Source organism: Microcebus murinus, chromosome 14 (genome assembly GCF_040939455.1).
Source record: "Microcebus murinus isolate Inina chromosome 14, M.murinus_Inina_mat1.0, whole genome shotgun sequence".
NCBI lineage: Eukaryota > Metazoa > Chordata > Mammalia > Primates > Cheirogaleidae > Microcebus > Microcebus murinus.
Window position 1 is genome coordinate 4,857,592 of NC_134117.1, and position 26,008 is coordinate 4,883,599.

At 47.5% G+C, this 26,008-nt stretch overlaps 1 protein-coding gene across 2 annotated transcripts in view; it reads right to left on the reverse strand.

The window, feature by feature from the left end:
- DOCK1 (dedicator of cytokinesis 1) overlaps positions 1-26,008 on the reverse strand; it is a 491,171-nt gene that overhangs the window by 442,348 nt on the left and 22,815 nt on the right. For both annotated transcript variants that reach the window (XM_012781384.2, XM_012781385.2), the window contains exon 2: positions 372-455. In XM_012781384.2, the coding sequence (XP_012636838.1) occupies positions 372-455 (84 nt within the window). The remainder of the gene's footprint in view (positions 1-371; positions 456-26,008) is intronic.

The following is a 26,008-nucleotide window of genomic DNA, read 5'->3' on the forward strand; positions in this document are numbered from 1 at the left end:
CACAATTCAATATCAAATACATCAAAACAATGAACTAAACTAAAATATCTTAAACATCACTATTATCAAGTAGTCAGTTAGTAACAGTCAAGATTTACGTACACTTGCAAAGTAAGGAGCTAATGAGGTTTTCTGAAGATGTTAAAAATGGGAATTTTTATTTTTAAGTTGATCTCAATAAAACATTATTGAAAGAATGCACAGATTCACTACACCCTTACCTGAAAAGCCATCTATCTGCAAGAAAATAGATCATGAGAACAGAAACTGATTGCATATGTTTTTGTAACAGGAAAATGCTGTGCCCAGTAGGCACTGAAAACACGTGCCCACTGCCCCACAAGAGAAACGGTACCAAAATGCATACGCACCTTCATATGTCTCTAAGATGTGCACAGTGTCTCCTATCTGCAAAGAAAGTTCATCTGCTCCCCTGGCGTCATAGTTATAAAAGGCTGTGATGGAAAAGAGGGAAAACACATTAGTAGATGTCGAAGTTACTGTGCTGGGTTGTTTTTGCTTGATTTAATGTTGTTGGGTTTTAATATTGAAATATAGTCAGTCTTTGCCTGGATCATTCTCTCTGATACCCACGAAAGTAGCCTTTGCTTTCAGAGAAAAATGAAAAGGGCCAATAGTTTAAGTAGAAGAAATTCATGACTGCCCATGACATTAGATAACCATAGTGATTTTTTTTATTGTGCTAAAATATATATAATGTAAAATTTGCCATTTTAACCATTGTTAAAAGCACAATTCAGTGGCATTAATTATATTCATAATGTTGTGCAACCATCACCCCTATATCCAAAACGTTTTCATCACTCCGAACATTCCTTAAGCAGTAACTCCCAGCCATTGGTAACCTCTAATCTACTTTCTGACGCTAGCAGTACCTAGGTACCTCATGTAAGTGCAATCATATAAGCAGTATTTGCCCTTTTATGTCTGACTTCTGTCACTTAGCATAATGCTCCCAAGGCTGATCCATGTTATAGCAGGTGTCAGAACTTCATGCCTTTTATGCCTGAATAATACTCCATACGAGTGAACGTTTATAATAGGAAGAAAACTAAGGACACTGTTAATAGCCATTTGAGTGTCACTTCACATACTATTGTTTATTTCCACCAATGTATTCTTTTTATTTTCCTAACTGTGAATCAATTGCACATGAACTGAATGTTCTCTGGAAACCAAATTAATAAAAAAAATTATCATATAACAATGTTGATATTAAGCCAACAGGTAACATAACAATCATAGTAAATAAAAATATGTCCACTGCTAAAAATAAATCCTTAAAACTGACAATAATATCCATGAAATGTCTGAAATCCTGAATGTTTACCCTGACATAAAGCTATTCCTATTTTGCAAAAGGATCATATTGCTCCTAGATAAGCAACTAAAAATTCCTACCATTAAATTCAAAACACACTTTTGCTCAAGCAGTATGGAATAAAGGCAACTCCCACAGGTATAAAAAGGATGTTACAAAGTATTTAAGTCCCCAAAATAATTCAACTAGCCCACTCTCAATTTAAAACAAATATATATGTATATATGTGTGTGTATATGTACATACAGTGGTGTTCCCCCTACACAATGGACTCTACCTAAAAGGATGTAACATTCAATGTAAAACTTATCTTCAAAATTGCCGATCAAATTTCTCCTCCATCCTAAACAGTCCAGCCAGACTGGACCATGCTTAACTGGCACCTTTATGGTGTCACATTTCTAAACTTCACCTTAACCACATCCTGTGCAAATTCCTCCGGCGAGCACGCTGGGCCCTCCACCACCTGGACCATCTCACCACGCTGCACCACACCTCCCAAGCACATACGCCCTTCCCTGGGCCCTTCCTCCCACTGAAAGAAAGAAGCAGGCCCATCCTATGAGTGCCAACCTGTCCTGCCTGGCTACCTGGCTCTTGCCACTGGATGCACCTTGTCAAGAAAGCCAGGCCCAACTGTGTTTGCTCTTTCAACGCCACTCCCCAGACACCACGGGCACCAGGCCGCACCTGACCTCCTCTGTATCCTCTTCTATCTGAGCCAGTCTTATGTCAGACATGTGTCTGAAGATGTCCCCTACCTAAGGAAAGTGCACCAGAGAGCAGAGGTCACACGCCTTCAATGTTTCATGCCCACACCCCCAAGGACAGCATAGTGCTTAGCTGTACAAAGGATTTAAAAACCCAAGCTGCCGGCATGTCAGGCTGCAAAGTCTAGAACTTCAGGCCCACGCAGACCCTGTGGTGTTCACAGTCATGGTCTCCGGAGACAACCAAAATGGACAGGACGACACCTCTACCACTGAGGACCCCCCTGCCCTCCAGCAAGTGACCCACCCTCTCCACCTTCAGTTTTTCAGTCTGTAAAACAGGGATACTGGTGCCCCCCGTAGAGCTGAGCATGCAGATCACACCTTAAAGGAAGCCATGTCCCTGCCGGCTCTGCACAACAGGCCCCACGGTGAGTGCTCAGTTGCTGTTGAAGGCTTTTATTGTGGCTGTATCTTTTTTACTGCTAGGAAGACTTCTATCGCTACCAGAATTCTTTTTAAAAACCCAAAGTGAGCATACTACCACATGTTCACAAAAATCCTGCAATGACAAAAGCCCAACTTGTGTAGAAAATCCTATTTTCTCAAGTATTTTCCCCAAAATTCATAAAATTTAAGTGGCCTCAACTGACAAAGATGATTATTAGTGGTTATAAAGTTTATCTGGCATTTTATAGCGAATCTTTAACAAGAAATAACTGCATCAGGTAAAAAAAAAAAAAAAAAAAAAAGCCCAGAGCACAGGCTGAACTTCCCTAGTCCGGCACGACCGTATTCTTATGCCCTTAGGAACCATAAATCCACGCATCTCAGATCGCAAGAGCACCCCGCCAGCACGCCCATTCTGCTGCAGATGTGGAAAAAATAAACACGTCAAAAATCATAAAAATGAAATAAAACGAGCACGTCAAGTGTGAACACATTCAGGCACGTGTGAATTTGTAAAGCACATACACATAATTCTGTCCTTAGTGTTTCACCTTTAAATGCCACACTCCCCAATCCCTAAAGTAGACAGAGAAAAGCAGTGATGAAAATCTTGCCCATGGAGAGAGAAACTTCAAATTTAACAATGGTGTGAGCCGACAGACCCATGATTTTATAAAGGAAAAAAGAGCCCTAGAGGGTTATGTGGATGGCCACAAATCAAGCAGAGTGAAGACCAGAATCCATGCTGCCCTGCCCTTTTTTTCATTCTAGGATTAATGACTGAATAATCCCATATATGAAGGCAAATTAAAAGACTCAACTATGCAAGAGTACTTGACAAGGGAGTAGGAGAGAGGGGGTTAAGTACAGCACTTAGCATAACGGCCCTCCAAAGACACCCAAATCTGAAAGCCCAGAGCCTGTGAGCAGGCACCGCATGTGGCTGCAAGTGTGATTAAGTTCAAGATCCTGAGATGTGGGGGTTAATCCCGGATTATCCGGGTAGGCCCAATGTCATCCCAAGGGTCCCTGTTAGAGGGAGACAGGAGAGTCAGAGTCAAGAAAGAACGAGATGAGGTCAAAGTGACACACAAAAAGGGAGCAGGCAGGGTGCAGTGGGTCACGTCTATAATCCCAGCACTCTGGGGGGTTGAGACAAGAGGATGGCTTGAGGCCAGGAGCTCGAGACCAGCCTGAGAAACATAGAAGGACCCTGTCTCTACTAAAACTTTAAAAGATTAGCTGGATGTGGTGGCACATGCCTATAGTCCCCGCTACTTGAGAGACTGAGGGAGGATCGCTTGAGCCCAGGAGTTTGAGGCCGCAGTGAGCTGCGATCACGCCACTGCGCTCCAGCCTGGGCCGCTGCAGCCGGGGCCGCTCCAGCCTGGCCCACAGAGTGAGACCATCTCTAGGAAAAAGAGCAGGGAAGCAAAACAAGCCAAGGGATGCAGCCTCCTCTAGACACTGATGCTTATATGAGAAGTGAATTGGGAAAGGAATCAGCAAGAAACCACGCTCAAAGTTCTTTCCCTGCATGATGGCTTTTATTGTTTTTCTGGAACAACAAAAGGAAGCAGACTCTCCTTGCAGCCCCCAGTGGGAGCGCAGCCCTGCTGAGACCTTGAGTTTAGGACTTTGGATCTCCAGAATTGGAAGGTAATAAGTTTGTGTCATTTTTAAGCCCATAAGTCTATGGTCATTTGTTACAACGACAGTAGGAAACTGGTACAAGCAGGTATGTCAAAAACAATTTCAAAGGGGTATTCTGTGGTTAATTTATTCACTCCATAAGGCAGCCGGAGCAGAGATCTCCACCGCAGGCACCTGAACCCAGACAGGTCCGGGGCTGCAGTGCCCAATTCTTGCACGGTATGAGAAAAACAAGGACAATGCAGGGAACTTTTAAAAATAAACCTGAAAGTATTTAACGTAAGTGACTATTCCTTATTCTGATTATGTGACCTTTCAAAGTTGCCCTTTCTAGAGGGTGAGCAGGATGAGAAGTATCTTCTCCTTTATGAAGGACAAATGGCATGTGGATTAAAGATGTCTTCGCCTGACTCAGTACAAAGATGCAACCTTTCCGCTAGTCACTAGGTTTTTCTTCTTCATTTTTCTGATCTGCTGGGGTCTGGCATCAACTCCACTAGGAAATATGGCCATAGTATCTCATTCACATCTTGGGGAGTGTAGCATTAGCCTCCCTGTGGGAGGTGGGCTGTGTGCGGAATATATTCCTCCCCTCAAAGCCATCTTCCCTCTATGCTAACAGCCGGGCTACAGATGGCCGTCACTAGGTATAGAGGCTCATCCATGCGAATTTCCCAGTCCTGGACTGCAGAGCCCAGTGTAGAAGCCAGACATGCTTGTATGAGAAGTGAATTGGGAAAGGAATCAGTGAGAAATCATGCTCAAAGTTATTTCCCTGCATGATGGTTTTTGTTCTTTTTCTGGAAGGGTTAGCAGTAGCTCGAACTAAGCACACACGTGGATGTGGATCTTTTCTCCAAAATAAAAAATTAACACACTAGTCTGTGCCTCATATAGCTTATGTGCATCAGAGACTTGAAAAGGCAAAGCCATCACCTCTGTCCAGTCTCCTGATCACCTTTGAAATAGCTGCCCAATAATGTAAAGAAGTACCTGTGGCTCACAGAAAGAGAGGAAGGCTTCCATCTGCACCAATATTATTAATGATATGCACCATGAGGCTACTACAGTTGCTGCTGCTGCTGCTGCTGCTATACTATTGGGATACCATAGATGCTGCTGCTGATGGTGACTATGAAGGTGATGACGATGATGATGGTGATGGTGGTGATGATAGTGATGGTGAGGATGGTGGTGGTGGTGATCATGGTGGTAGTCGTGATCGTGGTGGTAGTGGTGATCGTGGTGGTGGTGGTGGTGATAGTGATGGTGAGGATGGTGGTGGTGGTGGTGGTGGTGATGGTGGTGATGGTGATGATGATGGTGATGATGGTGGTGGTGGTGATGGTAGTGATGATGGTGATGATGGTGATAGTGATGGTGATGGTGATGATGGTGATGGTGGTGGTGGTGATGGTGATGATGGTGATGGTGGTGGTGGTGGAGGTGATGGTAGTGATAATGGTGATGATGGTGATGGTGATAATGGTGATGGTGGAGCTGATGATGCTACTAACAGTGCTGGCTGACATTTACTTAGTATATTCCATGGGCCAGGCAGTGGGCTAAGAGCTTCACATGTTCAGACTAATCACAGCAGCCCTAAGAACTGGATATAAAATTATTCCTGTTTCCCTCGATCAGGGTTCACAGCAGCTCAGCGTGTGCCCATATAGGAGCAGCCAGTGGAGGAGCCGCACAGAGCCAGAGGCCAGCCTGGACGAAGGGCTGCCAAAGCCCTCTCCATACCAGCCTCCTCAACCCTTGGCCAGAGACAGGCACAGCCTCTCGGGGCCTCAGACTGTCCTGAGACCACCCTCCTGACGGCTCCTCTAAAAATCACAGTGTCCAGCTTGGAGTTCCTTGACAAGTAAATATGCTGGCGTGCACATTCCATTTCTAAGGGCCACTCACGTCTAAAACTTCACGCTAATTAATTTCCCATTCCTTACGCAGAACCCAAATTGGGGTGATTCCACAAACAGAAACATTCGAAAACCTATCGATGTACAATAACTCACTGCATTAACAGAGTAAAGGATAAAAAATCCTACGATCCTCTCAACTGATGTAGAAGCAGCTTTGGATGAAATGTAACTCTCACTCGAGGGAAACAGAAAAAAAAACTGACTTAACTACTGTCACATGAAAAAGAAAAAAAAAAAAACACTACAGCCCTTCAGCCCACTTAACAGACGAAAACATAGAGGCCTCCAGGGGGGTTATGACTTGCTCAAGGTGACACAGTGAGCTGATGGCAGCCTGGGGGCCCTGGGCCTTCCCTTCCAGACAGTCTCACCACCCACACTGCCTGGCCCACCTTCACCACCTCCCAGGGAGATGTACACACTCTCTCCTCTCCACCACCAGAGGTGCCTTCTTGGCCTCTCACTCCAAACACTGCACCATTTCCTTGGCTTTCTGAATGACGGTAAACCTCCAGCTCAGCATTCGCGGCCCTGTGGGATCCGACTTCAACCCACCTTTCCCTCGCAGCCCACTCACCCTCCTCGGGCTCCTCCTACCCCCTAGGCCTGCCACAGGCTGCTCCTGCTCCCAGGAACGTCCTTCCTCCCTCCACTTCTGACCGCACGCTTGTCTACAAGGCCTGCCTTGAATTCGACATCCTTCTCCAGGTCCTAGCTGAATTCCTCCTCTCGGCACCAAAAAACAAGGTACACATACTCCTGAATTAATTGCTTGCTCCCGAACTCTCCTGTACGCTCTGTGCCACCCCCACAACCTTGTAGAGTTGCTCATCTAGATGTCTGCCTCTCCCACCAGACCACAGACTCCTTGAGGGAAGTAAACATTTATTAATCATTGGATTTCCCACAGTAGCTAACACCGTGCCTTGCAGGCACTCAATAAAAATTCACTGAATCTAACCAGATCCCAAAGCGCTCCTCCTTGTGCAGACTGCAACAGAGTGAAAGCAAAAACTGTATCACATGTTCCTCTTCAAAACGCTCTTGCCCCTTGCACCAAGATCCCGGAGCCTGAGACTTACTCGATCAATAAGAAAAGGAGACACCATATTAGCTTTCCCGGCTCCGCTTTGGGTCTTTTCGATCTAAGCAGAGAGCCTGCCGTCAGCACCGGTACAGAGCCTCCTTCTGGCATCGAAGTCATGGGCTCGGCCACGCGTCACTGCTTGAAATCGATGCAGCCTGGTTTCTCTCTATCCACATACCCCTGAAACACGACTCCAGGATTTCAAGTAGCAACTTAAAAGTTAATCAATTCTTTTTAAAAAGTCAATTTGTGAAAATGAATTGCTCTAATTGTGATTTCATTCCCTCTGTCTTGCCATCAGTGGGATAAGATGTTCCATGGCATGCATCTTCTCAGGCCCGGGAAAACGCAGGCTGTGCCCTCGGATGTACTGGGCCGGGGCCCTGTCTGCACCCCCTGCAGGGCTCATCCGAAAGGGCCACCTGCCTGTCCGTGGGTTGCACGCACCCTACGCGTGTCTGTCTAGTCTGTGCAGGCACTGTAGATTTCACTCAGCATTTCCCACCCGGTCTCTAAGGAACAACCCTTGCACACACTGCACCACTCAGGAAATACCACATACAGAGCATCGGAACACCACATACACATACATCCTTCCAACTTGACCCTGGGGCAGGCATCAGCCCTCCACATTCAGCACTTCCTGATGCCGGAGACCAAAGCCAACTATGTTGTTGTAAACAGCTCCACACCTAACGCTACTAATAGTCTCACTAGGGGGAATTTGGTGCCTGTAACCACAAATAAAATGGTAGATGCAAGAGGCAGCATTAGAGCACCTATTTGGAGCTGGGGCTGGGTTTCCTAAACTCTATCTTCAGAACGAAACTGGCAGCCACGCCACTACCAGCTTCTATGACCTCAGCCCATCCTTCCACATCTTTTCGGGGGAAGCAAATGCCTTAGGCAGGGTTAGGCAGGTCTACCTTAGGCAGACCTCCCCCCCCAAAGAACCTTTCTGAATCAGAGCACTCACTACATCATACTGCAATCATTTCTTCACCTGTGTCTCTTCCACTTCACGGTGAGCTCCTCAAGGACAAAAACCTGTGTCTTATTTTTGGCAAGCATCTAACGACACCTGGTATACAGCAGGCATTCCAATAATGGATGGATAGATGGAAGGCAGGTGGAAGGAAGGAAGGGAGGAAAGAAAGGAAGGAACAAAAAAGGGAAGGAAGACTCTTACAGCCTGGTTCTAATGATGCTACTGAAAGTGTTGTCTTTAATATTTTTTAAAGCTGAATAAAAATAGTAAGATACTTAGGAAGAAACTTAAGGAGGCAAAAGACTTGTACACAGAAAACTAACATAATATTGCTGAGACAAATTAAAAGATGCAAATGTTAAGACTTTTGTGTTCATTAAGGGGAAGACAGTATTGTTAAGATGTCAACACTATCCAAAGGGAAGCTACAGATGCAATGCAATTCCTATAGAAGTCCCAATGACATCTTTTGCAGAAATACAAAAATCCATCTCAAGGGTGCCAGAATAGCCAAAACAACCTTGAAAATCAAGAACGAGGTTAGAGGTCTGATTTCCATACTTCCTACAAAGAGTGTGGTGCTGGCATAAAGAGAAGCGTGTAGAACAACGGACGGAACCGGGAGCCCAGAGTTGAATCTCACATGACAAGTCAAACGATTTCAACAAGGGTGCTAAGACTGGTCAGTGGGGGAGAGGACAGTCTTCTCAACAAATGATGCTAGGACAACTGGATACCCATTTACAAAAACAATGAAGCTAGACTCTCAAACACTTCACAAAAATTAACTCAAAATGGATGAAAGACCCAAACAAAAGAGTTAAAAACTATAAAACTCAGAAGAAAACATACAGGAAATACTTCATGACACTGGATTTGGCAAAGATTTCTTGACTATCATACCAAAAGTATAGACAACAAAAGGAAACAAATTTAAAACGTTTGTGCATCAAAAGATGTTAACAGAGTGAAAAGGCAACCCACAAAATGTAAGAGAGTAGACACTGGATACCAGTCTCCTATATCTGATAAGGGATTGGTATCCAATATATATAGAATTCCTACAACTAAACAACAAAACAGACATAAAAGTAGTCAATGGACTTGAACAGACATGACTCCAAAGAAGACACATAAATGGCCAATGAGCACAAGAGATGATGCACATCATCACCAGTCAAATCAAAAACTACAATGAGCTATCTCTTGACACCTGTTAGGATGGCTATTATCTGTCTCTCCCTCCCACCCCACCCCCTAAAAAAACCCAGAAAATAACAAGTCTTGGCGAGAATGTGAAGATATTGGAAGCCTGTATGTTGCTGGCAGGAACGTAAAACAGTGGAATTGCAAACTACCTGTGATCCAGCAATGCCACTTCTGGGCATACACCTGGAACTGAGGGCAGGACCTCCGACACTTGTACACCTGTGTTCACGGCAGCAGCATTCACAGCAGCAGAAAGGTGGAAACAACCCAGTGTCTATCAACGGACAAACAAAATACATACGTACGAAATGTGACGTGTACATGCAATGTCCCTCAGCCTTCAAAGGAAGCAAATGTTGCCACATGTCACAATGTGGATGAACCCTGATGACATTTTATGCCAAGTGAAAAATAAGCCAATGGATCGATACTGCACGATTCCACTTATCCGAGGGTCCCCGAGTGGCAGGGGGGCTGCCAGGGACTGAGCGGAAGGGTGACAGGGGTTCTCGTCTAGTGGGTACGGGGTTTCACCAGGGAAGATGAAAAGAGTTCTGGCATTGGGTGGTGGTGAATGTGCTTCATGCCAGTGAGATGCACACTGTAAAATAGTTTAAATGATAAATTTTATATCATGTATATTTTACCGCAATGAAAAAAAGATGCAAGGAATAAAAGGAAAGGCTTCTGAGGCACAGGAGGAAAGCTCCTGATGGACGGAGCCTCTCCCTCACTGAGAACTGCGAGCATTCGGGGGCTGCACGAGTAAAACCCCCAGTGGGCTGGGCAGCCTCCCCCACCCAGGTCAACACATCAGGTTGAGACAGCAAAGAGACAGGAGAAGAAACTAGGGGAGATGAGCTCAGGGCCCAAGATCACCTCCAGCTGCATTTCCAGTGTACCTGGTACAACACCCCACATTTCTAAAAAGGACGCCGATTTCAAAGTCATCAAGCTGCTCCTTTGGGGTTTCTATCTTTCTTTCTTAGGAACAGAGAGATTGTTTCTCTGCCCATAAAATCCCCTGCGGCAGTATTTCATGCAGCGTTTGGATATCAGAATCGAGGAACTCATCTACATAATTACAGAAACAGAGCCGGGCCTGGTAGGACAGAGGACCTGTCATTCATTATTCAACATTTCTTTTTGCCTTTTGGTTGGAAACAGGTGGAAGGGATGGCGAAGATAAGAGTGTGAAAAGCAATATACAAAAGAGCCTTTTCTCACATTCTAATTGAACTGATAGACACAATTCAAAAGACATTTTAATATCTTTCTTCAGAATAAAACATCACTGTATGCCTTACCCAAAACTAGCCAGCAACTACCTTACTTCTATTCAATCCAAAAGGTCACGATGCCAAGACAACATGCAGGTTTCTTGGGAAGCACTGCAGGCTGTGGCTCCATTGAGTGTTGCCTTTATTGCTCTTCCACGACAGGAAAAGTAAGATTCCACTTTTCTACATTTGCATCTTTCATAAAGTCAGTTCTAGGATACGAAACCACCGGCCTCCTTATTCACGGTCTTTACAAATCTACCCACAAATAAGCAAAGACGTAGCTGACCTGAACATTAACTATTTTTGCATTGAATTTTGCTCAGCAGCAAGGAGATGTAAAGACAAGATGGGATGGGGAGGGCGGAGATTTTAATCTCTTTAATCATCCTTCTTTAAGACGGAAAGTTTATTGCATCTTGGGAAACACACACACTAGCACAATAGCATGCACTGACCCCGCGGGTGCCGGGAGCTTTCCAGGGACCTCACCCGGCAAACCCTGTCACTGGCAGGCCTGAAACAGGTCACCGCAGAGCGGCGCTGCTGGCCACACGGAATGTGAGCCTCAGTGGACTCCACAACCAGGTCTCGGTGAGATGCCGACAGGGACCTGCAGGCAGCCAGAACACCCGGCCAACGCTTGAGTTGAGGCTCAGCGCTTTCTCTGCCATGAACCCTACGGGGACTTGCACTTCCCCGACCCCCGCCAATCAGGTTCTACCTAAAGAGCTCAGTGGCAGCGCACACCAGCCTGGTGGCCTCATGCACAAAGGAGCACGGGTCTCCACTCAGCAAGACACACCGAAACAAGGGAGAGGACAGAAAAGTTGGGCTTAGAACCATTTATTTGTGCTACTGGTGATAAGGTTGCTCTGTTACAGCCTCCAACTCCTCTTCCTCGGCCTCAGAGAAAAGTCTCAAATGATTTGTTCTGCAGAGTATGTGGCCATGCCTTCTCCTTTTTGACCTGTTAGATCATGGAATCTACTATCAATGGTAACCAGCAAGGAAAGGTAAGGGCAAAGGAAGCATTCCGGAGACTTCATGGCACACCCTGCATACAGTACCTACGTGGACACATACGTACAAAACTCACAAACGGGGAAGCCTTTGTCATCATGCAAACGGGAACAGGAGCCCCAGGTGGCTCCACCTCGGGCCTTGGTCCACAGGTGACCTCTGCCTGGCTTGGCCCTCCAGGTCACCATCTCCTCAGGATAAAACTTGTCCCTGTCACCCTCCTTCCCATGACAGTCAGCACCCTCGTGTGTGTTCTCAATAGCACCTGTGCTCACCTGACAGAATGCCACCCGGCGCTGCCTGTTTGCTGCTCGCTGCACCCATCACGGAACAGGCGCCCGGTAAAAATGTCTTAAGAGCAGCGTCGAATAAGGACCCCCCTCTAGCTCCTCATTCCAACAACAGCTCCGCTAAACAGCGTAGGGCTGGTGACCCTTGACCTCTCTGCGCCCCACTCCCGTCATACATGTGCTGCATCTTCTCTAGCACCTGGCACCCACGGGACACAAATGCTCACTGCATGAGTAAGTTAATAAATAAATGTAGCGATCCAAGGTGGCCAAACTATTTCCTGAATCCTAAATCCATTGGAAAACACTGCGGTTTTGTTCGCATTTCACATTAGAAACGAAAGACCGGCCCTAGTCTTAGCTAGCAGAGACAACTTCCAACAGCCCAACCGGACAGGCATGTCCTGGGGATCCAACCCTACAGCCATAAATAAAGCACACTTCATTGCGCTGAAACAAACGGTGCCAGTGATCCTCCCCGGGGCCCCTGTACCTGCAGGCTCACTAGCAGGCCGCACACCCTCAAGGAGCTCCACGAGGCAGCAAAGACGGAGCAGGTCACACCCGGCTCTGACCGAGGGTCCACCCAGTGAAGATGTCGCCCAGCAGCCCTGGAGGGTCTCCCTTTGCATGAACACCCAGTGGTGACCCTCCCCAAGAAGAGATCTGAGGGAAGTGAAACAGCCAGAGCTGAGTGGAGCCAACCCGAGAATGAAGAAGATTCTTCATAGGTCCCCAAACCACTAAAATCAGAAGAAGTCACTAGAGCGTTCAAATCGCTCAGCCTTCTAAAGAAAACCTACCTGCCTTACCTAACAGGGCCACTCCCCATCCTCCTGTCCTGCAAGTCGAGACATCTTCATCATCCCACTATCAGCTTCTGTACAGAAGTGGGAATGGCAGAATACAGAGCCTTGCTGTATAGCTCCATAAACTGCCACTTCCCTTTCAACCTGCCCTCCATGAGGCCAGCTTCTAATGTCCCAACAAACCCCATGAGTCTAAAACCACCAAGCAAAAGAAGCAATATTCCCAGGTGTTAATGAACACGGCGGCATGTAACAGCTCTAAGTACAGAAAAAAGTTCAATGATGCGAACAATATAACAAATGAGTGTGTGTGTGTGTGTGTGTGTGTATAAATACACTCACACACATCTGCATATACACACTCACACGTATATGTCAATGGATGTAACGCAAAGCATAGTGTTAGGTAACCAGTTCAATGAGTTGGGGATAATCCTATAGATTGTGTCAATATAAGAAGAGTTCCAGAAAGTACTCTGTGTCCCTCTCTAGGAAATTTTTCTCCTGAAACACCACTTTCTAATTTTATTACTATAGATAAGTACTGTCAATGCTTGGGTTTCAAATATTCTGAGATACATGCATGGTGCTGTATCAGTAGCTTACTCTTTTTACTATTAAATAGTATTCCACATACCAACATATCACAATGTGCTCCACCATTCCCCTATTGATGGAGATTTAGGTTATTTATTTCCAGTCTGGCACTGTTATAAACAAGGCTGCAATGAACACTCCATGATGAACCTTTCTGTGAACATGTTTTCAACCCATGGGAACTTCAGCCTTGATTAGAGATGTTCGCACTCTTTGCAAAGTCACCCGTGGCCAAGGCATCTGCAAGCCAGCCGGCAGGCAGCGGCACCCCCAAGCCTGGAGGACAGACCCCTGTGGGGGCTGAGACTGGGAGGAAAGGAGACAGGGAGATGCAGCCACCTCGAGGGACCCACTTATCACCAAGGCAACATTTGGTTTCTTTGCAGTGTGTTGGAATTCCTCCTCTGTAGTCGTTACATTACTTAGCTTTGATAAAAAATAAAATTGAAGATTAAAAACCAATCAAGCCCTCTTTGAGAAAAACAATAAAGCCGGGAGCATGTGGGGTGTTAATGGAGGAACCTCAGCACAGATCTGCCGGAGGGGAGCCCCAACCCCAGCCCTCCCCTGGCGAGCAGCGGGGCTTCCAGACAGGCTGGCAGGCCCCCGCTGTGCAGGGCACACTCTGAGCGGAGTGCTCAGCCTCCGGAGTCAAAACACGGGCTCCACCCCTAAGCCCTGCTCCGTGCCCCTGGGCAGGCGGCGCAAGCCCTAGAGGCTCAGCTTCTCCCTCTGTGAAACGGGGCGAGGACGGCGAAGGCAGCACCTTCGCTGTGCAGTGTGCAGGCGTGCCCGGCCCGGGCTACCCCGAGCTCATGCACAGTAAACATTAGCTTACATTTTTAAAGGTTCCAGTGCGAGCCCAGGACCTGTTTCCTCTAGCAGGAATGCACGTGGAGAATTCCCGCTATCCCGCCACCTTCTCAAGGAGCATCTCGACCAGGCCCAACTCCTGCCACCTGCCCTCCCCTCCTGAGCCTCCCTCCTCCCACTCCCTGGGCTGGACCGGGACAAAGCAGGGCCGTTTCTGCACGAGCAGAGGGGAGATGCCCGTGGGCCGCGGGGCCTCGGCATGGGAAGGTTTGCCGCACCCTCAGCGCCTGGAGGTCAGGACCAGCACACGGCCCCAGCGACCCCAGGCTTCCAGAAGTCCCTGCGGGGCTGTGCTCTGGAGGTGGAGGCTGCTCGGATGCGTCTGCACCCCAAGTGCTGATCGCCGCTGAGCTCTCCCCAGGCACAGGCAGCCCCAACAGAACCTCTGTTTCCTGGCGGGAGAATCAACACTGGGTGGTGGCAGCTTGGGCCGGGCCCAGACGCACTGAACAGATGACAAGGGGGCGTTTCCACAGCTGCAGAGGGAAGCCGGGCGACGCAGGGAGAGCCCACCCTGCACTGCCTTGAACCAGGGAGCCAAGGGCCCGACCCAGGCTGCCTTTCTCACCTGTTTTCTCAGGCAGGTGGGCAAGCGTGGCCCGCAGGCTGCACTCTGGCACTGCCGTGGGGGGCAGTGCAAGTTCCCGGAGAACACAAGGTAGATCTCCCCTTAGTCAATCGCTTGATGCGTTCACCTTCCCTGGACGGCGCGGAAGCCATGGAGACGGCTGCGTGTAGTCAGGGAGAGGTGCCTGGGCCGCGCTTCACAGAGAGGGCCACCCCTCTGTCCCAAGCTCCACGCAGCACGGCCACTCTGTGCGAAGGCAGGTTCCAGGGAGAGTCGCACCCTGTCTGCCAGCTCGCCGCTCAGACAGCTGCTCTGCCCTGGACCTGGGCCTGCCAGGAGCCGCCTTGAGGCCCAGACAGCACCGGCTTCTGTCTCCCCCGCAGCTCGGTAAGCCCACACCCGGCAAGCCCACACCCGGCAAGCCCACACCCGGCCAGACCTCCCTGCCCTTGGCCGTGGGGGGCTCCACCCACACAGCGCCCAGCAAGCCAGGGCAGCACCTGTTCCCGGCAGAACCCGAGACACAATGTTCAGGGCCTGATGCAGAACAAGAGTGCAAAGGCCCTTCCTGGAAAGTTATCATACATTTCAAGACAACAAGTACGGCCATTGTTTAAATAAATAAATAGCAAGCGGCGGGAAGGATTTGAAGAGATGGAAACACTCGCGCACTGGCAGTGAGATGTGAAATGACATAGCTGCTGTGGGAACCAGTCTGATGGCTCCCCAAAAGTCACACACACCATGACCGTACGATCAGGCAATCGCGCTTGCGGGGACATGCCCCGAAAGCACTGGAAGCGGGGACTTGAATAGTACTAGAGCACCAATGTTCTAGGCAGCCGAACATCATGTATAACAGCCACAAGGCAGAGACAACCCAAGTGTCTGTGAACGGCTGGATAAAATGTGGTACACACACATAATGAATATTACTCGGCCTTATAAAAGGACATTCTGACACCTGCTACCATGGGGACAATACGCTGAGTGACATAAGGCCAGACACAAAAAGACAAATACTGTGAAATTCCACTTACACAAGGTCCCTACAGGAGTCAAATTCATAGAGACGGAAAGGAGAATGGTGGCTGCCAGGGACCAGGGCGCGGGGGCAGGGGGAACTGATGGTCAGTGGGCGACAGAATCTCTGTTGGGGAAGACGAAGAGAGTTCTAGAGGCAGATGGTGGCGACAGTTGCCCATGAACGTGAATGTGCTTAATACCACTGAACTGCACAGCTACAAACGGTTAAAATGGGAAATACTACGTTATTAACATACATATTTTACCACCATGAAGAAAACAGTTCAAGACATGAGAGCAGGGCATTACATTAACCCCAGGGCCCTTCTAACTGGGGGTCCCACGCGGTGCACGGGCCCCGGCCCCTGGAGCCGGCTGGGCTCCAGAGAAGCCCCTCTCTGCAGGACGCTGTGGCCCCATGCCGCCAGGGCAGGGCCTCTCCAGCAGGGCCGCTACGAGCCCGGCGAGTCGTGCTATATTCTAATACTCATTTCCACTGACTATAAAAATACAGCATCACATAACGGAATTGCTTTTGCGCCGTGGTAGGAACACTTAGCAAGAGAAGAGAAACACTTAGCGAGAGGCTATAAACCCTGTTTGCTTGCCCGTGGAGCTGCGGCTGAAAAGGACGAAAGCAGATAAAGACAGAGGGAGGACGGAGAGGATCGGCGTGTCCACCGTGATGCTCAACAGCGGCACCACTCGGGATGGCTTGTAAATGCACCGGGCAAAAAAATGAACATCCCTCGGCACTTCTCGTTTCATTTTTAACTTTTAAGCCTCCATCAGATTTGACATCAAAAAACACTCATTTCCCTGCAGTCCCTGTTGCTGCACCAGACTCCCCTGTAACGTGTTCTGGGGAACGGCGAGCTGCCACGGAGCAGCCACGGCACCCTCCAACCCTAACACACACGGAGCAATGTTTCCTCTGCCAACAGCTTTCCAGGAAAATCCCAGCCACAAAGAGGGATATACGACCCACACCAACTCCCATAAGGCCTGTGCTCCAAAGGCATTCGGCTTGAAAGATGGGGCTCCGTCGACAGTGTATCACCTCTGGGACCATCACCAACACCCCCACCACTCCTTCCATGAGCGTCACCAACAACACTGCCACCACCATCATCACAAACATCGCCACCACCACCACTACTACCATCCCCACCACCGCCACTGCTACCAACATTACCACCATCACCACCAATATTATCACTACCTCCACCCCCATCACCAACAATGCTACCACCACCATCATCACAAACATCGCCACCACCACCACCACTACCATCCCCACCACTGCCACTGCCACCAACATTACCACCATCACCACCAATATTATCACTACCTCCACCACCATCACCAACAATGCTACCACCACCATCATCACAAACATTGCCACCAACAACAACATAACTACCACCACTGCTATCATCCCCACCACCACCACCACTACCATCCCCACCACTGCCAATGCCACCAACATTACCACCACCACCATCACCACCAATATTATTACTACCTCCACCCCCATCACCAACACTGCTACCACCACTATCACAAACATCACCACCACCACCACCACTACCATCCCCACCACTGCCACTGCCACCAACATTACCACCACCACCATCATCACCAATATTATCACTACCTCCACCCCCATCACCAACAATGCTACCACCACCATTATCACAAACATTGTGACCACCACCACCACAACCACCACCAATAACAAAACTACCACCACTGCTATCATCCCCACCACCACCACTACTACCAACATTACCACCACCACCATCACCACCAATATTATCACTACCTCCATCACCATCACCACCATTACCACCACCACCAATAACAAAACTACCATCACTGCTATCATCCCCACCACCACCACTGCCACCAACATTACTACCACCACCATCACTGACAATGCTACCACCACCATCATCACAAACATTACCATCACTACCACCACCACTATCATCCCCGCCAGTACCACTATCACCATTACCACCACAACCATTACCAACAATACTACCATCACCACCACTATCACAAACATAACCACCATTACCACTGCTGCCACCTCTACCACCATCACCAACAATCCCACTACACCAACGTCACCAATAATACCACTAAAAACAACACTACTATCTCCACCAACAATACCACCACCTTCACCACCTCCAACAATAACAATATTACCACTATGATTACCATTATGATCACCAACATCACTACCACCAACAATAACATCACCACTACCACCACCACTACCAACACCCTCACCATCCTCATGTTAATAATCATAGTTAACACTTCATTCTGCCCTTAGTAAAACCAGAAACACCACTGAACACTTCATGCATTTCCTTAATCCCTTCCCAGTCAGCCCTAGGAATGGGGCCAACAGCCTCGCCACTTCTGCGCACACAGACTCTGAGGCCAAGCGCGGGGGCATCACGTGACCTCGCCCCGAGAACAGCCCCAGCCACCCACACACGGGGTTACCGTGCTGCCGCTCCACAACGAAGGCTCGGGGCTCTCCACCACCCGCTCCCCTTAGCTTCAGAGGGGCTCTGACATCGTGGGCAGTGTCAACGGCCCCAGAGCCCTTACTCCAGAAAGCCCTTGAGACCTGATGAAATAACAATTCCATTAATCCCATGAACAGACAGAACCCCAGTCTAGAGGACAGAGTGGCTTTCCACGTCATCTCTGGGCTAAGATCTCCCCACGGGCAAGCACAGCCCAGGTCTCCAATCATCCCGTCAGGTTATGTGTCCCCAACCTCCACAGCGCTCGGCCGTGTAGCACCCGGGCCGTGTTCTGAAAAAGAACAGCCCCCGCCCCCAGCTGGGCACGGCTCCTCCGCCCGGGCTGTTCTCCCTCTGCGGCTCCCTGAGTCGTGCCCATAAAACCAGCCAGAGGAGATGTCAAACAAAAGTCACACAAAATATCATCCAATATCACACAAGGACTGCCACAAGCAAACCTTGTCACAAAGTCCTTTTTAGGTGAAATATCCCCTAGTAATACTCTTCCCCTCCAGGTCCTTCCTGCATCAGTCAAACGCCTGCATTTTCCTGTCTAACATGAATTTATAGTCACAGCACAGAAAGGACACCCAATACCCCATGCTCTCGTCACAAAGAGATCCAGCCATGTCCCCGCTCTGCCCTTGCTGCTCTGAAATTAAGCAGAGGAGCTACCGATGCCCTGGGGAGAGGGGGCTCATGTGAGGGGGCTCACATCGACGGGCCGCCCCTCGCCCACTCAGGTGCCGTTGGCAGGTTGTTCACCGCTCTGGGCCGGAGGGGCAAGCGGGAGCTGAAATCCCGCCCCTGTTCTGCCTGCCAGGCAGCCTGTCCGCCCCAGGGAGCACCTTCCTGTAAGTCACAAAGACACCGCATGGCTTGGGGGCTGCCCTGCAGTCAGTCCTCTCCCCACCCAGGCAGGCCGCAGGAAAGCAGGAGCCGGGTGTGTTAACCCCTAGTCCCGGGGCCCACCCAGCACGCGGTGCTCACGTGATAAACACCTTCAAGGACTCAACTCAGGTGGGTCAGCAAACAAGAAGACTCAGAGTGCCAGGCGGGGAGCAAAGGAGCAGGGACCCCTTCCCCCGGCAGGACCCACACCCCCACCCAGGCAGGGAGGGACAGCCAAGACTCAGCAGGTGGCCAGAGAATCCTGGGGCAAAGGTGAAAACTCAGTCATAAAGGGAGCAGGAGGGGAGGCTGGGCCACAGGAAAGGGGTTCTGAACACCAGCTCCCGGCCTGCCCTCCCACTCAGCCAGCGCAGAGGCTGGGTGCGGTGACCCCGCCAAGGCCAGCGACATCCCCTACCTGCGGAAGGGTGCAGGAGGCCAGGTTACGTTTGAGGGAGAGGACGGAAAACCCAGCCCAAATGGCCAAAGCTGCTCAGAATCACTTCCAACGATGGGCAGCTCTCGGGGTTGATCGCAGGTGAGTAGCTGGGCTCCCAGCTCAGCTTGCACTTTGCCCCTGCCCCACTCGCCCACACAGCGCTGCAGAGTCCTGTGCGCTCTGCAACTCAGCCTCGGCTGCACTGACGCCACTCCCACCCATTCTTCATCTCGTGAACTCACACCTATTCTTCAAAGCACCCACCCAAGTCGCTTCTTCCAGGAAGCCTTCCTTGGTAGTCCTTTCTCCCTCCCACCGTTCAGCACTGTCTTGTGGCTGCCTACTCCTTATCATTCACTTATAACCACCTCGCTCCCAGAGCTTGGCTCACTACTGGCATTCTGCAGGGACTCGGTAAATATTAACTGAATACATGAATTTAGCCAAATTCCACTGAATGATTACAAACTTAAATATCTCTTAGTAGGTGGTTCATGCAACCATCACCTTGACCCTACGCCACCGACCACTATTATTATCCTCGTTTTACAGAGAAAGAAACTGAGTCAAGCAGAGAGGTTACCTTGCCTCGGGTCAACCAGTGCTGGAGCTGGGAGTTGACCCCAGCTAGTCTGGCTCTAGAATTTGTACTCTCAACTGCAAAAAAACTAGCCCTCCAAAGAAAGGAAGACAGTCAGGTTCAAAGAAGGTCTTAAACCTTTTATTTGTTTTTTCTAATGATCACTTCTAGGCAGACAAGAAAAGGAAATCAATATATTTTAGGATAGTAATTAAAAGCACAAAGGCTCAGGAAAACTAAAAGAATTTATATTGAGGTTGTGAAACACATAATCTATTTAAGTATTTTCTGGAAGGAAACACCTTGCAAGATGCCCAGCCACAGCAATCGTCAGCTACCACCAGCAAGCTTCCCAAAAGGACAGATCATGGTTATCTTCTAATGAATTTTTATAATGTTGAGTGTATTTACAGTAAAAGTAAACAGGATGAAGTTTCTCTGCTTCACTGTACATCGCAGCTCATTCCATTAGGGCCACTTCCTGCAAATCAGAGTAAGGAACAGCTCCATCCCTTATTCTTCTATGCTAATGCTTGTAGACCTTTCCAGACTTGCTTCTGCTGTGCCAGCAGACAGCCTGTTCCTGAATGCATCCAGTGCACAGCTTCAACCTGGCGCTAAAAGTGAGCCTCACCCCACTGAAAACAAGCTAAGGAGAAAGGCTGAGCCCACCTCCGCCTTGGGCTCATTCCTCAGGACTCTCAATGTGCTTGGAAAATGAGCAAGTATCAGAGTGTCCACATACAGCTAGCCACCCCCCACACCCTGGCCCCGCTCTCCTCATCTTGTGAGCTTAGATCCTCTAAATAAAGCAGCTTAAAAGAGAATAAGGGGCAACTTTACCTTCCCATGGGACTTTTAGCATTGCACCTGCAAAGGCAGGATAGGAAAGGGAACGTTTTCCAGGAAAGGTAATGATGATTCGTTACTCAGACTGGAAAATCCACAGATGCTGCTTAACTGTGGCTTTGCAGGATCTTTTTGTTGGATTGGCTAGCTGCCTTTCTTTTCCTTTTGTGTTTCAAAAGAATAGAGTCAAAACTAGCACCATGAAAAGCAGTATCTCACCAAGATTTGAGTCTATGCAATCTATCCACAGAAGAAATCTCCTGGGCGTGTTTTTGGGGCTTCTCTCTGCACAGCATCTCTCATAACCCCAGAATACACCATCAAACTTTCTCTTGTTCCCTCTGTCCACGAGATACAAATAAAAACAGAGACTCTCCAAACAGAGCTTAAACAGCTGAAATGCCCTCTGGTAAGATTATAGGGCAGATAAACCAACCAAGTAAATTTTATGAAGAATGTCATCCTCCCCGGCAACGACCAAACACATTACTCTGGACCAGCGGGTCCCTGCAACACTGTGATGGAAAAATGTAAATGTACAGCCCATAATTACTTTGGTTGTTTATCCATCTGTTTGCTTTCTCATATATATGGACTCATGATTACACTTAATCACCCTCCAAAGGACTATCTTGGTGAGGTGACAGAGCAACATAATAGAGTCACAATAACTCAACAGACACTTTTGATTTCCCAGATAAGACAGAGTCAGAAATTACTGTTGCTATCACAATGCCAGCTCTTGTCAATACAGTCAAATTTTACTTGATAAACAAATTTCACAAACCCTGTCCAACTACAGAAGTAAGCACTCTGACTTATTTGAACTGAAGAGTTTGTTTACTAAAATATTTATCTGAAAATGAATATTGAAAGGCCCCAGATTGCTTCTGTTATCTAATTGTGAAAACCACCCTGGTTTGGAAGCATAAGCAGAATGGCTACGTAGATCTCCACTTTCTAGGACTATTTTATTCCAAATTATTCTCCATCAAATTAAACGAAAATTATGAAGCAAGGCAAACCACTGAATCCCCAAATGCCCCAAGTCTGCCGTCATTCCTGTAAACGTCTTGTTCCTGATTGAGACGACAAAGAAATGACCAAGTTAGAGGCAAAACCATCATTTGTGAAATATAACCTTCTCAGGTTAGAAAGGCTTGTGGGAGGAAGTGTGAGTTTTGCCCACGTTCTTCTCTCTCACCTCTCCTCCAGCTCTTCTTAACCCAGGCTCACGTCCCCACTCAAGGCGGAGTCCAGCCACCAGCTCGCCAAGGCTGCTCCTCAGGCCAGACGATGGGCACGGCCTCCAAGGGACAAAGGGTGCAAAGGAGACAGGCTCCTTCTCTCAGGACATGCCCCACACTTACAGCCGCCAGGAGAGCGACCCAAACACAGAAAGGCCTGATGCCCTGACTTCTGGGATTAACAGATACCAAACCAAAGCACCCAGGAAGAATGGAAGCAACTACACCGAATCCACTGCCCTGAACTACGGTCCATCAGAGAACGCTAGTCTGGTAGGTTACTAGCATTATAATAATTACTATGTTATAGTAATTATTATTATAACTAATTACTATTAGTTACTAGCGTTACTAATAATTCACTGGTAGGTACAGTGAATTATTACTGAATCAAGCTATTACCAATGAGGAGAAAATTAAAATATAAATTTAAAGTAAAAACAGTGATGTTCCTTAAACTAGATGCCTAGGAAATGTGGCAAAAGTTAAATGGGCACATGCAGAAATAGAAAAATTCATTCTAAAATTCATATGAAATCCCAAGGGACTCCAAATAGCCAAAACAATCTTGAAAAAGGAGAACAAAGCTGAAGAACTCACACTTCCTGATTTCAAATTTTAGTGCAAAGCCACTGCTATGGTCTGAATGTCCCCCAAATTGACGTATATTGAAACTTTAATAGCCAAGGTGATAGCATTAAGAGGTGGGGCCTTTAAGGAGTAATTAAGTCAGGAGGGGGACGCCCTCATGGGTGGGATCAGGCCCCTTATAAAAATGATTGAGCAACAGGTTCATTCTCTTCCTCCCTTCTACCACGTGAGGACACAGCCTTAGTCCCCTCTGGAGGATGCAGCAAACAGGCACCACCTTGGAAGCAGAGAGCAGCCCTGACCAGGGACCAAATCTGCAATGGCCTTGACCTTGGACTTCCCAGCCTCTAGAGCTATGAGAAATCTCTTCTATTATTTATAAAATACCCAGACTCAGGTATTTTGTTACAGCAGCATAAACAGACTAACACAGAAATATAATAGCAATCAAAACAGTGTGGTATTGACACAAGGACAGACACATGGACCAGTGGAATTGACCCAGAAATAAACCCTCACTTATCAGGTCAAATGATTTCAACAAGGCAGCCAAGACCATTCAATGGGAAAATGACAACGAAGGGTTTCAACAAATGATTGAAAACTGGATACTCACATGTAAACAAATGAAGCCAGACTCTTATATCATTCACAAATATTAACTCAAAATGGATAAAAGACCTAAGCATAAGACAAAAACTATAAAATTCTGAGAAGAAAACATAGGAAAAAAACTTCATGACTTTGGATCTGGCAATGATTTCTTGGATATGACACCAAATGCACAGGCAACAAAAGAAAAAAAAGATAAACTGGACTTCCATATTAAAAATTTTCATGCATCAAAAGACATTATCAATAGAGTAAAAAGACAATGCCACAGATGGAAGAAAATATTTGCAAACCCTGTATCTGATAAGGGATTCATATCCAGAATAAAGAATTCCTACAACTTAACAAAAACAAATATGATTTAAAAAACAGACAAAGGGCTTTAATAGACATTTATTCAAAGAAGATATACAAATGGCCAATGGACACATGAAAAGACGTTCAACAACAATAATCTTTAGGAAAATGAAAATCAGAATTACAATGAGATACCACCTCACATCCATTAGGATAGCTAATATTAAAAGCAAAAACACAATCAGAAGAAACAGAAAATAACAAGTGCTAGAGAAAAACGAGTACGGAGAAACCGGAACCCCTGTGCACTGTCAGTGAAAATATTAAGTGGCACAGCCACTGTGGAAAACAGCATGGCAGTTCCACAAAAACTTTAAAATAGAATTACCATCTGATCCAGCAATTTGGCTTCTGGGTATATGCCCAAAATAAGTGAAATCGGGCTCTGGAAGAGATATTTGTGCACCCATCTTCATGACGGTGTTAATCATGATAGCTAAAAGGTGGAGGAAGCGACCCAAGTGTCCATTGCTAATGAATAGATAGGCAAAACGTAGAATATTATTCAGCTTTAAAAAGGAAGGAAATTACAACACATGCTACAACATGGATAAACCTTGAGGACATCATTCTAAGTGAAATAAGCCACTAAGCCAAAGACAAATGCTGCGTGATCACATTTATATGAGCATCCTAGAGCAGTCAAATTCAGAGAGAGAAGTAGAATGTGGCTGCCAGGGGCTGGGGGAAGAGGGAATTTTGTCTTCTGGGTGCAGAGTTTCAGATTTGTGGGATGAAGATTTCTGGAGATGGCTGGTTGTGATGGTTGCACAACAATGTAAAGGTACTGAATGCCACTGAATTTTAGAGTTAAAAATGGTTAGGATGCTGAATTTTATGTTATGTCGGTTTTGTCACAATGAAAAATAAAAGTAAACATGCTCACAGGGGAAATTTGGGGACTCTCCTTGTCCTAAGAGGTCTAGTCATTTTTCTCTGATTTTACACTAATGATTTTTACTCTTTTCAAGTGGGAGCCTCTGTCAGGACAGACTGCACAGAATTCTAATCTACAATAACCACATGTACCAAAGGTAGGCAAACTACAGGTTGGGAACCAAAGCTGGTCTGTCACCGGTTTTTGTACTGCTGTGAGCTAAGGATGGTTCTTACATTTTTAAATAGTTGGGGGAAAAAATCAAATAATATTTAATGACATGCAAAAATTACACAGAATTCAAATTTCAGTGTCCACAAATAAAGTTTTATTGGAACTCAGCCACGCTCATGAGTTTATGCATTGTCTGTGGCTGCTTTTGCACTACAACAGGAGTGTTGAGTAGCTGCAGCAGAGACCCTGTAGCCCACAAGCCTAAAATATTTACTTTCTGGCCTTTAGTGGAAAAAGTTCACCAACCGTTTTCTAGAACAGCCCCAATTTCAAATGTTTTGCAATACTACTCCCAAATGTCTTTAAAAGGTTTCTAGGATTTTCACATTTCAGCCTTGTTCATTCAACAGACGTTCACTAAGCACTAGCCCTGTGCCAAGGATGGCAGTAGAGGCCACGGATGCCAACACAGGCACTGACAGATGCTGTCTTTGTCCTCATGGAGCTTCTAGCCAGATGGTGGAGATGGTCCAGTAACCAGGTGTTCTCAATGCCCTCCTCAACTTCCCACTCTACTCCAAAGGATGCTGGGGCAGCACACAGTAGGGGCAGACCAAAGACAAGTCCAAAGGATGGCGAGAAGTCAGCAAAGAGAAGGAAAAGACAGAGCAGGAGGGAGCTGGTGGGGAGGGAAGGTGCACTCCAAATTGCGAGAGAGGATGCCTTCGCTCTGGCTGGACTTCTGAAGGCAATGATGAGGCCAGGCCAGGCCAGGCCAGGCCAGGCCATGCAAGAGTCCTGTGGCCCTTTAGAGAACTTTAAATAACAGGCCTCCAATCGGCACCTCCCAGACCTTTGCACTGGATGCAAGCCGGAACTCCCCTGGGCCACCAGCCTGGGATTTGGGGTGGAAAACTACGATCTCCAACTTCCTGCCCTAATGCAAGGTCTGCACAAGCCCAGCACACCTGAGCACTGTCTAGATTGAAACCACACAATCACCAACCAG